This window comes from Oncorhynchus keta, chromosome 16 (genome assembly GCF_023373465.1).
Source record: "Oncorhynchus keta strain PuntledgeMale-10-30-2019 chromosome 16, Oket_V2, whole genome shotgun sequence".
NCBI classification, from domain to species: domain Eukaryota; kingdom Metazoa; phylum Chordata; class Actinopteri; order Salmoniformes; family Salmonidae; genus Oncorhynchus; species Oncorhynchus keta.
The window spans coordinates 10,406,234-10,421,613 of NC_068436.1; the positions used below are offsets into that span (position 1 = coordinate 10,406,234).

Below are 15,380 nucleotides of genomic sequence, written 5' to 3' on the forward strand. Positions count from 1 at the left end.
GGTCTACAGTCATTGTGTAATATTAAATGCTACTGGAATGTGGCAACGCGCCACAACTAATTTTATTTTATTTTCAAACTTTCCCACCGTCCTTTCAAAATCATCTGCAAATACGTGTGTTGACAGGCCCGGCTAGCTCAGTCGGTAGAGCATGAGACTCTTAATCTCAGGGTCGTGGGTTCGAGCCCCACGTTGGGCGCTATTTTTTCATTTAACCTTTGGAACATCATTGTAATCTAACCATTTGGCATTAACGGGTGGAAGTGTATTGCGTAAAGACTAATTTTGTATGTAATACATTAATCGTAGAAAATAAACGCTAGTGTGCGTGGCGTTCAGCCGGAGCAATGTGGATACTAGCATGTCAGGTAGCTAGGTTCAAAACAGACATTTTTCTATCGATTCCCTTACAAATATCATTAATATAACATACGATGTAATAATACACCGCAATTAAATGATTGTGAAATATTAGCAGAGGATGGTTTCGATCCAGCCACACCTGGGTAACCTTGCTAATGTAGCAGGCGTAATATAAAATATCTCGGTTATGTGTACATCTGTAGCTCTATTCACATTGGCCAATTCTTGGTAAATTCTTCGTAGTGGTGCTGTCTGGTTGGTTGTCGATGTTCAATTGTTGGTACATGGTGAAAAAGAATTAGCAGAGGATGGTTTCGATCCATCGACCTCTGGGTTATGGGCCCAGCACGCTTCCGCTGCGCCACTCTGCTCTGAAATTTTTAAAGAAAGAATTCTGTTCATAAACCTGAGGGGGCGCACACATTGCTTTTCTTTCGACTGCAGTATTTCATTGCCACTTTCTTATTTTTTGCATATTATTTGTTTATTTATTTTTGTACTCATAATTTATCATCATTACAGTTCAATACATTCATACACTTCCCTTTCAACCATTCAAAAACGATTCGCTTCATTTTCAGAAGGTAAACGTTTAACAATACTTTTGTTCCACACATACAATGTGCATATATATACATCGGCTCGGATTTATAACTGCATTTACGGGGGTCTATTTATGCATTCGAACATTACTAACAAAGATTTTTATGACTAAACATTGTTTTAGCTGTGTTACAATCTGCACGCGGTTACAAGACTGAGAATGAAGAAAACAAGTAGTTCCCTGACCGGGAATCGAACCCGGGCCGCGGCGGTGAGAGCGCCGAATCCTAACCACTAGACCACCAGGGAAGGTGAAAATACAAAGCCTGCTTGACTATTCATGTGTGTTACTTTCTCTGTACGACTAATGGTGAAGGTTGCTTTCACAGTGAAAATGATTTTCACGTGAGCCAGCATTAAACATTTAGCGTTTTGACCATGTGTTTTAAGACCCAAACGGCGTTCCATAATAATGTATATTACTTCGCTTCAACCCCACGGAGGTGTAGGAACACCATGAAATGATTCTACTCAGTAGAACCAATGTTACAGCCGAACCCAAAGTTCTCTTTCATTTTCGTAACGGTCGCCAAACAACTTATGGGAGAGGCTGTACCAAAGAGGTCGTTCAGACAACAGAGTAGGATAACTCACATTTTGACTTAGTCCAGATGAGTCCCTAGGATGTCCTTTCAACTATGGTATACAACCATATACACAAGCAAGCTGAAAGCGAGAACTTAGATGAGGCTTCAATTGGGTTCAACAGCACCAAGAGTGGAAGGCCTTTGTATAGAACATCCATATTACTGATGGTTGATACGTATAGGTTATATGGGTTGAGAGAGCGTACCATGTCCAACACCACAGATCCCACAGATGGTGTGGACATAACATTGAGTCTGTAGTAGGGCTTGTTGTGGTAGTGTAGTCCTCATTGAACAATGCATACTTAGCTATGAAAGCCACTGAAGCAGACCTAAAGTAATTTATTTAATATATATTTTTTACAAGCAAAATGTTTATGCAAATTGCAATTCTAATATAGCATTGCCAATATGAACCTCTTGACTTCTCAACCGCCAGGTAGAGCTCTGTAATTTCCGAATTAAACATAAAGTTGGAAAAAAAAACTATATTGGAAGTTCTTATTAGAGTTGTTACTAATAGGAATTGACAGTGAAATAATTTGTTCAACATGTTTTTCTAGTAGTGACAGTTAACGGTTAAGATATGGTTTATTGGATTGCCACAAACAGCTGTGCACGGCCTAAAACATATCTGCCCTCCTTTCAACCCTGTCAGCTCTGTTTCTGGTAAACATCTTCAATTTATTGCAATTTCCAAGACACCGGAGAATGCAACCTACAGCTATCTAGTGTAACAGCTAGCTAGCTCCTGTACTGCGAGATAGATAAGTTGGAGCCTCCCATGCCGATGAATGATCATGCTGCTTCTCCTCCTTCGGAGTCCAAGCCAAGAACTGCGATCTGTCAAGAACTGCGATCTGTCCCCGCTATGAGAGACAAATTCGAACGGAATAGACAGCGGCCTGTGATGCTGAGGCAAGCCCGCCTGGCCAACAAACCATCGGCTGGAGAGGGGGTGAAACTTCGGCTAGTGTCGTCAAGACAGTCGACTCCGGTGGAGGGTTCTTCATTGATGAAGAAGAAGAGGAGAAGCAAAGGACCAAGAAAATGGTGAATCAACCAGGTATGTGGATTAATAATCAATTATACATTGCTGGGGGCTTCAAGGTATTCATATCTGTTGCATAATGTAATCTCACATATCTGTCAAGATGTGTAACAGAGAAAGATGCATTGGTGGTTCATGTGCGCTCTCTTGTGGATTCATGTCATACCACATACCAGTTGCTGAGTGGAGTCAGTTTCTTTAAATCATTTATAGCTACCTACTACTGTAAATAATGTCCATAATAAATTATTTACGGAACACGTGACAACCAATCACACTATCTGAATGACTAGTAAACTCAGTGTTTGACGATTAAAGCACCTTGGCTGAATTCTCCTAGCACTCTTTTACCGATACAAATATTATATAGACACATACACACACATATATACACTGCTCAAAAAAAATAAAGGGAACACTAAAATAACACATCCTAGATCTGAATGAATGAAATATTCTTATGAAATACTTTTTCCTTTACATAGTTGAATGTGCTGACAACAAAATCACACAAAAATTATCAATGGAAATCAAATGTATCAACCCATGGAGGTCTGGATTTGGAGTCACACTCAAAATTAAAGTGGAAAACCACACTACAGGCTCAATTTAAGTGTAATTTCCATATAGTCTACACTTTATTTCTCGTTCTGAACTTTTAAAGCGAGTGGGACGGGTGTGGCTTCGTGACAATGACTACACGAGCAGCCGCTCACCCATTTGACAGCTCCAACGCAGTTACACCTCCGACATATCGCGTAAAATAAGTAATCCAATCTGCTATGCAGGTGTCAGTTATCCCTGGTTAACGCCGAATTGATTGACTCGAGCCCATAGTTGTCCCCCAGCTTCAGTTCGAGGTTGGATACATGGCCTCTCTAGCCCATTCATATGGGCCAGACTGCTCTCCCTCAGACACTGGGCAGAATCAAATCACAATGCAAACAGTCAAACTAGACAATAAGGCCACACTTCTGAACTTACCTTACCACACCTTTAGCTTTAATCTAAATTGTGCAGTGGGATATTATCCTAAACTTCTAAAATCGTCATGAATAAGAGACAACACGATCAAACACAATCCTCAAAATCTCAATACATTTGATCAAAATCATTTATACAGTAAACGTTTTTGTTTTGTTTGTTTTTATACGAGAAAGAAAAGCCTTATACATATGACCAGCTGAGAAATTCAGCACCACGAGGTTGTCCTACAATTTAAACAGTAACAACATGTGTCTGAACTTGTATTACTCTGCCATTGAAGAACACATTCACAGCAACCTGATAAATAAACCTGAACAAATGTTGTTATATACATAATTCCTTTTGAAGGAATTTTAGAAATTGCCTTATCAAAAAAAAGCATCAAGGAAATGTGTTAAATCCAAACGCATACTAAAACAAGTTAAACTGCAAATGTTCCAGTGATTTTAAGGACACGGGCGACCACACAGGTAGAAGTATCAACTGCATTTTCTTAAACAATTATACATTCCTATCTCGCAGACATGTAACATTTCAGAGTTCTTGAGTCATTCAAATCTTGTAATACTGACAATTCCACATCAACCCTACCAAATTTAGTACAGACCTCCACCTATACTTGTCCCAGATCCCCGATGACATCACTTGGCATTCTTCTGGCATCATGGAAAGCTACCAATGGCTTCCTGGCCATCTTCAACATCTATCTTCTCTTGGTCCTTCCAAAGCCTGACAAAAAGGTGTCATGATGTTGTCCTCCTTGAGTACATCAAGCACCATCCCCCGCTCTCTTCTTCTACAACCAGACTGCTGTGGGCAGAGTGAGGTCGTCAATTCCTAAGGAAGACCCTGCCTCATGGACACACAGTTTTGAGAGTAGTTTTCATGGAGACAAAGGAAATCCTTCCACCTCACAGAACTTGAGGTACGAACAAATTTCATGTTCCAGAGAAAGTGTAAAAGATCGGTGAAGAATCCAGCTACGAAATGGTGCGTTTGAAACAACTTGGGAAGCTCAAGAGAGACGGTGTGGCCACATTACCATAACACTGTTTATATGATCGCCTCAGAAATTAGGTTTACATCTAATTGTTGTATAAGATTAATGAGTGAGGATGATACTGTTTGAATAATGGTGTAATATGATTGTGGACTGTTTAATGAAGAAAAATACAATTCCCTTTTGATTTGAACTAAATCAGAGGACCGCCCCTGAGCCCAGTTAGGGCCAGACATCCTGAGACAGCCCTCTTCTGCCATTCTGGATAAAACCCCACTTTGAGAAATTATCAGGCAGACCATGTTTTTCTCCAGTAGGAGAGGGACTGAAGGTTGTAGACCATTGCTGAATCCTTTAACCATACCACATGGTTAAAACTCTTAGACTATCGATACCGGCAGAATAAGAATAAGTCTTTGATACTAATTACTAGTCTGCAGCTAGGAATTCGGCATCATTGAACGAGAAGAACGACAACCGCCAAAACATCCATTCTATAACGAATGTGACTCTGAACAATCCCCTCTAACCACAACCGAGAGAGGGAGAGAAACAGACAATTCTGCAAAAGAAATTAACTTTTCACCAGCGATCAAGACGACACACTGAGCGTAAATATGTATATTGATTGCAATTGTTACCGAATGAGTGAGCGTTCGTGTGTACGGGATTAGCATTTTAATTGTTATAATTAACTCTGTGGGGACTTCTTAGTCGACCCACCATTGCCCCTTTGTCTAACAAGCTGCCATGTCGGTTCAGCCCACTAGGGAACTTTCTATCATTTCATGTAACCATATTTACTGTTTGTTTATGCATTTCTGTGAATTACTTAGTTAGTAATAAATAAATGATTTAAGACAATTGATGTATGGATTACTCATAGTCAAGACTGGGTTCGTGCAGATAGCCAACAATTTATGACGTTTGGAATGAGACTAACGTGAGGTAAAATAAATAAATCATTCATCAGAAGACTATTGATCAGATATTAAAATATCTGAAAGGTTATATTGGGAAATTATAACTTTGTAATCTGAATACTTTCCTTGGTGCCCCCTATTTCTTAGTTAATTACAGTTACACAATTAATTACTTTGATCACGTTATACTAATTACAGAGAATCTTTGGTAAAACTATGTCTTCAATTTAATGATAGTAAAGACACGACAAAGGAATCAAAAAGGAATCAAAAACTCACGTAGTGGCAGGATGAGTAACTCTGTGTGGAACTGAGAATAACTTAATGAATGAGTTATACAAACATATGTCATACTGTATCCACACAAACATTTATATTTTAGATGATAATTTAGCAAGATGACTTGACTGATTTGACTCAATTTGACAGCTTATAGAAACACACACCAGTAAGTTCCTACATATAACATTAGTTATAGTAGTTGGGCAGCAGTAACTAAAGCCGCGCATGTTCTATTGCTAGGGGCTGGGGTGGGTGGTGATCTGGGCGCAGAGTAGTTTGAGTGGGTGTTTGTGTACGGCGTCTGGCTTCTACAATAAACAGGCACTTGAAAAAACATGACCAACGACTTTAGCTGTAAATCTGAGTAAAATAAACATGTCTAGTGATCGTCATGTTGGGCTCCCGAGTGGCTCAGCGGTCTAAGGCACAATGCAAGAGGCATCACTGTAGTCCCCGGTTCAAATTCAGTCTGTGTCACATCCAGCTGTGATTGGGAGTCCCATAGGGCGGCGTACAATTGGCCCAGCGTCATCCAGGGTAGGCCGTCAATGTAAATAAGAATATGTTCTTAACTGACTTGCCTAGTTAAGTAAAGGTTACATAAAAATGTCCTCCCCTTTCTCTAAGCCCACACTACCTGCCCATCCCTGTATGAAAGACACCGTATCATGCCAACTGAAAGGTATGGACACACCAGTGTTTCCCAACTCCAGTCCTTGAGTGCCCCCAACAGTACACATTTTTGTAGCCCCAGACAAGTGTAACAGTATCATTTTAAACTGTCCCCTCGCCCATACCCGGGCGCGAACCAGGGACCTTCTGCACACATCAACAACAGTCACCCACGAAGCATCGTTACCCAACGCTCCACAAAAGCCACGGCCCTTGCAGAGCAAGGGGAACTACTACTTCAAGGTCTCAGAGCAAGTGACGTAACCGATTGAAACGCTATTTAGCGCGCACCGCTAACTAAGCTAGCCGTTTCACATCCGTTACACTAGCACACCTGATTCAACTTGTCAACTAATCATCAAGCCCTCAATGAGTTGCGTCTGTCCAGGGCTACAACATAAATGTATGCTGTTGGGAGGACTGGAGTTCAGAAATACTGGATTACACCACTGACCTTTGGCTTCCAAACAGATAACCGAGGACTCCTCCAGTCCCTATCCCAGTCCAGAATCCATTCCCAGTTCCCCCAGCAGCACGGGCCCCTGCAAAGTGCTGCTGTCAGCTGTAGTCACTGTGGAACCCGTACCCAGGGCTGGCACCGTAGCCAGCAGAACCAACATATCCTCCGGCAGAACCAGGGAATCCGGAAGTGGAACCTGAAGAGGAACCTAGGATAGAGAAAGATACCATTTATGATCGGTGACAGCCTGGTCCCAGATCAGTTTGTGGCATTTTGCCAACTCCTATGGTCATGCCAATTGGCAATATAGCACAAACTGATCTAGGACCAGGCTACATACCTGAACCATAAATATACACAAGGGTGTGTAAGCAGACGGCGTAGGTGTAGACTTTAGCCCACCTTTGAAGTCTGGCTTGAATCCAGGAGGTGGTGGCCCATGGGAATTGTAGCCGTTATCAGGGAACTGCCAGTCTTGTACTAGATTCGTCGGTCCACTCAGGAAAAGCTTGTACATACCATAGGCCAGAAACAATAGCAGAGCGACTATCACAAACCCACTGGAATCTTTCCCGGTAGAACTCTTGTTGTCTGTTGTTGCAATGGTGATGCTGGTTGTTGTTGTCGGAGGAACCCTTGAAGCTGGACGCGAAGTCACTGAAGCCACCTGAGAAATCATGGTTTTGTTCAATGGCATCAAACGGAAGAAAACGTACTGAACCAGGGAGGGAACTTGTCGAATCAGACAATCGTTATTGTTTTCCGTCCTATAACGCTTTGAAACATTTCACAACGGTGTGTACTAATGACCCACCTGTTGAGCCCCCCTTGTTTCCTCAGTCAGCTCCAGTGAGTACTCCAGTCCACACGAGCCCTTCAGTATGTAGGCGTCATCTGGATGGCTGAATCCCTCACAGCTGACCTCTATCCGTCCAAATTTGTAGCCGCTGTCCATGTCAGTTTTGCACTCCCAATGAAAGTGAAACAAGGATCTGTGCCATCTTGCCAACGGTCATTGTGCTAGATCTGGGAGCAGGCTAAAATGTAGCTCTACACCCTTTTTCCACTATCTGCAAGTGTTTAGTCTTACCTGTGCGTTGACTCTGTCCCAGCCTTTGTTTTTGCATTGAACCACTTCAGAAATGAAGGATCCACAGCTGGCTGAGCCTCTAACACACTGCAGCTGAGGTACAGCACTACTGCGTCTGGCAGTGGCGTAGTCGTGGCCAAAAGTTTTGAGAATGACACAAATATTCATTTCCACAAAGTTTGCTGCTTCAGTGTCTTTAGATATTTTTGTCAGATGTTACTATGGAACACTGAAGTATAATTACAAGCACTTCATAAGTGTCAAAGGCTTTTAATGACAATTGCATGAAGTTAATGCAAAGAGTCAATAATTGCAGTGTTGACCCTTCTTTTTCAAGACCTCTGCAATCCGCCCTGGCATGCTGTCAATTAACTTCTGGTCCACATCCTGACTGATGGCAGCCCATTCTTGCATAATCAATGCTTGGAGTTTGTCAGAATTTGTGTGTTTTTGTTTGTCCACCCGCCTCTTGAGGATTGACCACAATTTCTCAATGGGATTAAGGTCTGGGCAGTTTCCTGGCCATGGACCCAAAACTATCAATGTTTGTTCCCCGAGCCACTTAGTTATCAATTTTGCTTATGGCAAGGTGCTCCATCATGCTGGAAAAGGCATTGTTTGTCACCAAACTGTTCCTGGATTGGTTGGGAGAAGTTGCTCTAGGAGGATGTGTTGGTAACATTCTTTATTCATGGCTGTGTTCTTAGGCCAAATTGTGAGTGAGCCCACTCCCTTGGCTGAGAAGCAACCCCACACATGAATGGTCTCAGGATGCTTTACTGTTGGCATGACACAGGACTGATGGTAGCGCTCAAGCTTTTTTCCAGATGCCCCAAACAATCAGAAAGGGGATTCATCAGAGAAAATGACTTTACCCCAGTCCTCAGCAGTCCAATCGCTGTACCTTTTGCAGAATATCAGTCTGTCCCTGATGTCTTTCCTGGAGAGAAGTGGCTTCTTTACTGCCCTTTTTGACAACAGGCCATCCTCCAAAAGTCTTCGCCTCACTGTGCGTGCAGATGCACTCACACCTGCCTGCTGCCATTCCTGAGCCAGCTCTGTACTGGTGGTGCACCGATCCCGCAGCTGAATCAACTTTAAGAGACGGTCCTGGCGCTTGCTGGACTTTCTTGGGCGCCCTGAAGCCTTCTTCACAACAATTGAACCGCTCTCCTTGAAGTTCTTGATGATCCGATAAATGGTTGATTTAGGTGCGATCTTACTGGCATATCCTTGCCTGTGAAGCCCTTTTTGTGCAAAACACTTCCATTTTACCTTTATTTAACTAGGCAAGTCAGTTAAGAACTAATTCTAATTTTCAATGACAGCAGTGAGTTAACTGCCTGTTCAGGGGCAGAATGACAGCTTGGGGATTTGAACGTGCAACCTTTCGGTTCCTAGTCTAACGCTCTAACCACTAGGCTACCCTGCCACCCCAATAATTGCACATCGGCATGTGTTTCCTTGCAGGTAACCATTGTTGACAGAGGAAGAACAATGATTCCAAGCACCACCCTCCTTTTGAAGCTTCCAGACTGTTATTCAAACTCAATCAGCATGACAGAGTGATCTCCAGCCTTGTCCTCATCAACACTCACACCTGTGTTAACGAAAGAATCACTGACATGATGTCAGCTCGTTCTTTTGTGGCAGGGCTGAAATGCAGTGGAAATGTTTTTGGGGATTCGGGACTTCATCTGATCACTCTTCATAACATTCTGGAGTATATGCAAATTGCCATCATACAAACTGAGGCAGTAGACTTTGTGAAAATTAATATTTGTGTAATTCTCAAAAATTTTGGCCACGACTGTACTTGCCTTTATACAGGGTGAGTACCTGCACGTCTCGGAGCAAAACACTACCTGGAGCGGTATAGAGAAGAATAATTATTCTCCATTCCAGGCATTATAAGGCGGAGCAAATAGGCTACTGATGAAAAACGTATGGCAAATTGGCAATCCTCAACAATTTAGTTATTATGTGTAGAATATGTTTATAATATGATGTTGCCTGAGCCTCCCTTGTATGCATTCTGGATCTTTGATCTTTATGGCACAAAAGCAAAAGGTCTACAGCTATTCTTGATCAGGAACAAGAATATCCACCTGCCTAGCTAGCCATTTCTAAAATTGGTACAATAAGCAAGAACCAGAGATATTTTAGCTATAATCGTGTAGCCTAAACATTTTTGCAAGAGAACTAGATTCTAGAAAGTGAATAGCTATTATGCGGAAATAAACACTGGCCTTCATGCCAACTTCTGATGTGAGCTACAGAGAGGAAAAGCAAAATGATTCGAAGCAATCCATTCATTGTTGGTATTCGTCCACCGAATCCTTCAGACGTTGTGGTGTGTAGTCAGTTATAAATGCTCATTTGAATCATATCCTGGGAAAGAAAAATAGATAAGTTTACTCGACTGATGAAACCACAACTCCCGGGTGTAACGTCATCTGTTTTGAGCAGGAATGAGCCAATCACGAGCAAGCACGACAGTGCCGTTATGTTCATTCCTCCGCAAAGCCCTCTAGCGTACATATCTAGGTGGCTAATGATAGAAGAGAGGATTATAGTCATGTGATGTACTTTTAGGCCAGGCTAATGGAGATGGTTTTATCCAGATTACTTTCCTTTTTTGTCCATATAGTCTTGCTCTATGGGCTCTTCAAAGCTGGATGTGATATAAGCCCAATGTTCCTATGATTTGAATTAATACCAATACTGTACTTGGTAAATGTGAAATCAAAAATACTCTGACAAGGTTTTTTGTTTCAGTTATCAATATTTTATTTATATATATTATAAATTTTGTCATGAATACAAAGTGTTATGTTTGGGGCAAATCCAAATAACACATTACTGAGTATCACTCTCCATATTTTCGAGCCTAGTGGTGGCTGCATCATGTTATGGGTATGCTTGTAATCGTTAAGGACTGGAGAGTTTTTTAGGATAAAAAAAACATTTACATAATGGAGCTAAGCACAGGCGAAATCGAGGAAAATCTGGTTCAGTCTGCTTTCCACCAAACACTGAGAGATGTGTTTTAGGTTATTGTCCTGCTGAAAGGTTCATTCAAGGCTAAATCTACCCTGGAGTTGCTTACCAAGAAGACAATGAATGTTCCTTTGTGGCCGAGTTAGATTTGACTTAAATCTTCTTGAAAATCTAAGACAAGACCTGAAAATGGTTGTCAAGCAATAATCAACAACACATTTGACAGAGCTTGAAGAATTTAAAAAAGAATAATGGGCAAATGATGCTTAATCAAAGCACTTAGAGACTTTTGCCAGAAAGACTCACAGCTGTATTCGCTGCTAAAGGTGATTTTTTATTGAGTGATTTGTATTGAGGGTGGAATACTTACATAAATTTGATATTTCTTTATTTCATTTACTAAATTAGGGAACTTGTCTAAACATGTTTTCACTTTGTCATTATGGGGTATTTTGTGTAGATGGGTGAGAATTTTATTTTATTTTGAATTCAGGCTGTAACACAAAATGTGTAATAAGTCAAAGGGTATGAACACTTTCTGAAGGCACTACATACAGTACATACATACAGGTAAAAGTAAAATATTTAGCTTTTTTTTTTGCAGTATTACTTTAGTGCCTTGTTGCAAACAGGCTGCATGTTCTGGAATATATTTATTCTGTACAGCAATGGAGGCTGCTGAGGGGAGGATGGCTCATAATAATGCCTGGAATGGCATCAATGGTATCAAACATCAGATATTTGGTTTCCATGTGGTTGATACCACTCCATCCCAGCCATTATTATGAGCCGTCCTTCCCTCAGCAGCCTTTACTGCTGTACACGCTTCCTTCTTTTCACTCTGTCAATTAGGTTACTATTGTGGGGTAACTATAATATTGTTGATCCATCCTCAGTTTTCTCCTATCACAGCCCCTAAACTCTGTAACTGTTTTAAAGTCACCAATGACTTTAAGGTTTCCTTCCTCTCTGGCAACTGAGCTAGGAAAGACACCTGTATCTTTGTAGTGACTGGGTGTATGGAAACACCATCCAAAGTGTAATTAATAACTTCACCATGCTCAAAGGGATATTCAATGTCTGCTTTTTTTTGGTAACCATCTACCAATAGGTGTCCTTATTTGCAAGGCATTGGAAAACCTCCCAGGTCTTTGTGGTTGAATCGGTGTTTGAAAATCACTGCTCGTCTGATGGACCTTACAGATAATTGTATGTGTGGGGTACAGAGTATAGGTAGTCATTCAGAAATCATGTTAAACTCTTATTGCATACAGAGTGAGTCCATGCTTATTATGTGACTTGTTAAGCACATACTCCTGAACTTATTTAGGTTTGCCATAACAAAAGGGGTTGAATACTTATTGACATTTCAGCTTTTCATTTTTAATTAATTTGTAAAAAAATTAATCGAAAAACATAATTCCACTTTGATATTATGGGGTGTTGTCTGTAGGCCAGTGACACAAAATCTCAAGTGAACCCATTTTAAATTCAGGCTGTGACACAACAAAATGTGGAAAAAGCCAAGGGATGTGAATACTTTCTGAAGGCACTGTAGGTCAGCTGTATAAAACATATTTGATATCGGTGTGTCTCTAAACTAGTTGATTATCAGCGGGGAAACAGTGAGTTAACATTTGAACCATCCATACGTTGCTAATTAAAAAGGTCCGGAGGGGGGCATGTCTGTACAGAACCAAAACATAAATAATACAAACACAAAAAATAAATACACAGGAAAAATAAAGTCCAAACTTTTCCGCCTACCCACAATTCAAATCCATGTTTTCATCTTCGTTGTAGATATTGTGAAGCAACATTGTATTGGTAAACTAAACGGATGTGAACAAATTTGATTGGAAGTGCCATATATATCTTGAATCCAGGGGTAGCTATACAAACTAAGTACGATACCACAGATACTGTTTATGCTCACAGTTCAATCAGATGGTAGCTCCTGTTCAAGCGTAAGAGTGCTGATCTAGAATCAGATCCCCCTTCTTATTCATTATGTATTAAAAGTCAAAACTGATTCTAGATCACCACTCCTACTCTGAGAAGCGTTTTGAATACAAGCCTTATTGTTCCTTAGCTATTAGCTGTTACAAAGGCAAAGTAAAAACAATACTGTTTGTTCTCTGGTTTACAGACACACAAACAAAACATTAGATACAAAATAAAGAGAAGAAACCACAAAGGTCAATCGTTGTCCTATTATTCAGAAAAATAGAGCAGGAAATAATAAATATAATGAATTACTGGAGTATAACAACCCATTATTATACAAAGAAACTGATGTATACTGAATATTATAGCTTGCATGTCTATGATAAAACCAAAAAAGTATTGATTTGACTTTTTCTATATAGCCCACTGCTTTTGACCAGGGCCCATAGGGCTCTGTGCTTTTGACCAGGGCCCATAGGGCTCTGTGCTTTTGACCAGGGCCCATAGGGCTCTGTGCTTTTGACCCCTGTACTTTTGACCAGGGCTCATAGGGCCCATAAGGCTCTGTGCTTTTGACCAGGGCCCATAGGGCTCTGTGCTTTTGACTAGGGCCCATAGGGCTCTGTGCTTTTTACCCCTGTGCTTTTGACCAGGGCTCATAGGGCCCATAAGGCTCTGTGCTTTTGACCAGGGCCCATAGGGCTCTGTGCTTTTGACCAGGGCCCATAGGGCTCTGTGCTTTTGACCAGGGCCCATAGGGCTCTGTGCTTTTGACCAGGGCCACTAGGGCTCTGTGCTTTTGACCAGGGCCCATAGGGCTCTGTGCTTTTGACCAGGGCCCATAGGGCTCTGTGCTTTTGACCAAGGCGCATAGGGCTCTGGTCAAAAGTAGTGGACTACATAGAGAATAGGGTGCTATTTCGGACCCCTTAAAAACACTGGAAGGCTGGAAATTACATGATTTGGGTCCAGTATGTTTCCTGCATGGTCTTTTCTCTAGTCCAGAGAACCTATCTGTAACAAAAGGCATTAACACAGAGGTTTTATGTTCATCCTTTGAATAAATACTTCAACAGTTGGAAAACAGGTGGGAAAGGAAAACCAATCTCACAAATGAAGTTGCAGAGTGAACTACAAAATAGCCTGGTCCCAGATCAGTTTGTGCAAAAACATATCCTGGACCAGGCTAGTAACTGACAAAACATTTAACTATAAAATTGAGACTAGAGCCCAGTGAACGCAGTAATAATTAGCGTTGCGGCGGGTCGGTGTGAAAAGCATGAAGCCACAGAACAGTATCAGTGCAGTATCTCAGAGATAGATAGAAGTGGAAAAGCAGTTACATTACATTCACAAGGTTTATGTTTGTTTTGTTCTGAATGAGAGAGAAAAAATAGCAGAGCACCAGCTTTGGACAGAAGACATTATATATGATATACTGTAGTAGGTCGCCTTCTCTCTCTCACATACGCACACTTAGCTAACACTGATGCCCAATACCAAATCAACCCCTAGCCCCTACCCACTATACACCTCTGGAGATCAGAGAGGATTGGATACATGGAAGAAATACAGTGAACATTCCATCTAGACTAGCAGAAGGCAAAGTGTCGTTATTACCATATAACTTACACCTATCCAATCCTGTTAGATCTCCATAAGTGCATAGGGGGTAGGGGATCGGGGTTGATTTGGGACTGGGAGTGAGACTCACTCAATCTACCCCGCACCTTCCCCCGTGGTGCAGTTCCACCACAGGACACCAGGGGGCGACAAACACACACACACTCTCTCCTCCACCCCACACACACACCACTCTCCAACACACCTTATAAAACTGTACAGAAAAATCACGAGCAGAATACAAGTACCAAAACACCTCTATTTTGGGTTTTCTCCTGATATAAGAAAGCCATTATTTCTTTTTTTTTTTTTTTTTACAAGATAGTATTCAATTACAACTTATTATACAAATGCATAAACTATAGTGTACAAACTATTCGATTGGTTTCATTCAAAGAAACTACACTATTAAAATACTCTGCTAAAAAAGTTGGAAAAATACTTCATTGTGTCACTATGTAATCATACATCATCAGCCGGTAGGGATGGTATATTGATCTTAGCTCGTGTGAAATAGGCCATCTTCTCCCTGCAAAGAGAGAATAAATGGCTATCAATCAAGCAAATGTATTTATAAAACCCTTTTTACACCAGCAGTTGTTCACAAAGTGCTTTTACAGTAACCTGACCATCAAGGCCTATCAGGATGGAGCATAACAAGTTCAGAGACTATAGCCTGTTTATACCTGGTTCTAACATGATCTTGTTCACATTCTGATTGTGCCCATATTTTTTGACAGGTGTCAACGATTAAAATACGTATTGTGTTCTGATTGTGATCAGATCTTCTAA

General features: G+C 41.1%; 1 protein-coding gene, 2 non-coding genes and 1 pseudogene across 3 annotated transcripts in view; 1 reads left to right on the forward strand and 3 right to left on the reverse strand.

Annotated features, from left to right (window-relative positions):
- Nucleotides 1-126: 126 nt before the first annotated feature.
- trnak-cuu (transfer RNA lysine (anticodon CUU)) lies at nt 127-199 on the forward strand. The gene has a single exon. It is a non-coding gene; the product is annotated as a tRNA-Lys (tRNA).
- A 944-nt stretch (nt 200-1,143) lies between these two features.
- trnae-cuc (transfer RNA glutamic acid (anticodon CUC)) lies at nt 1,144-1,215 on the reverse strand. Its single transcript has one exon. It is a non-coding gene; the product is annotated as a tRNA-Glu (tRNA).
- Nucleotides 1,216-4,294: 3,079 nt separating this feature from the next.
- LOC118395686 (store-operated calcium entry-associated regulatory factor-like) lies at nt 4,295-10,334 on the reverse strand (annotated as a pseudogene).
- Nucleotides 10,335-13,216: 2,882 nt separating this feature from the next.
- Nucleotides 13,217-15,380, reverse strand: part of LOC118395555 (protein WWC2-like) — a 59,725-nt gene continuing 57,561 nt past the window's right edge. The window contains exon 24 of the mRNA XM_052464674.1: nt 13,217-15,117. Coding sequence (XP_052320634.1) covers nt 15,051-15,117 — 67 coding nt within the window. The 3' untranslated portion in view covers nt 13,217-15,050. The remainder of the gene's footprint in view (nt 15,118-15,380) is intronic.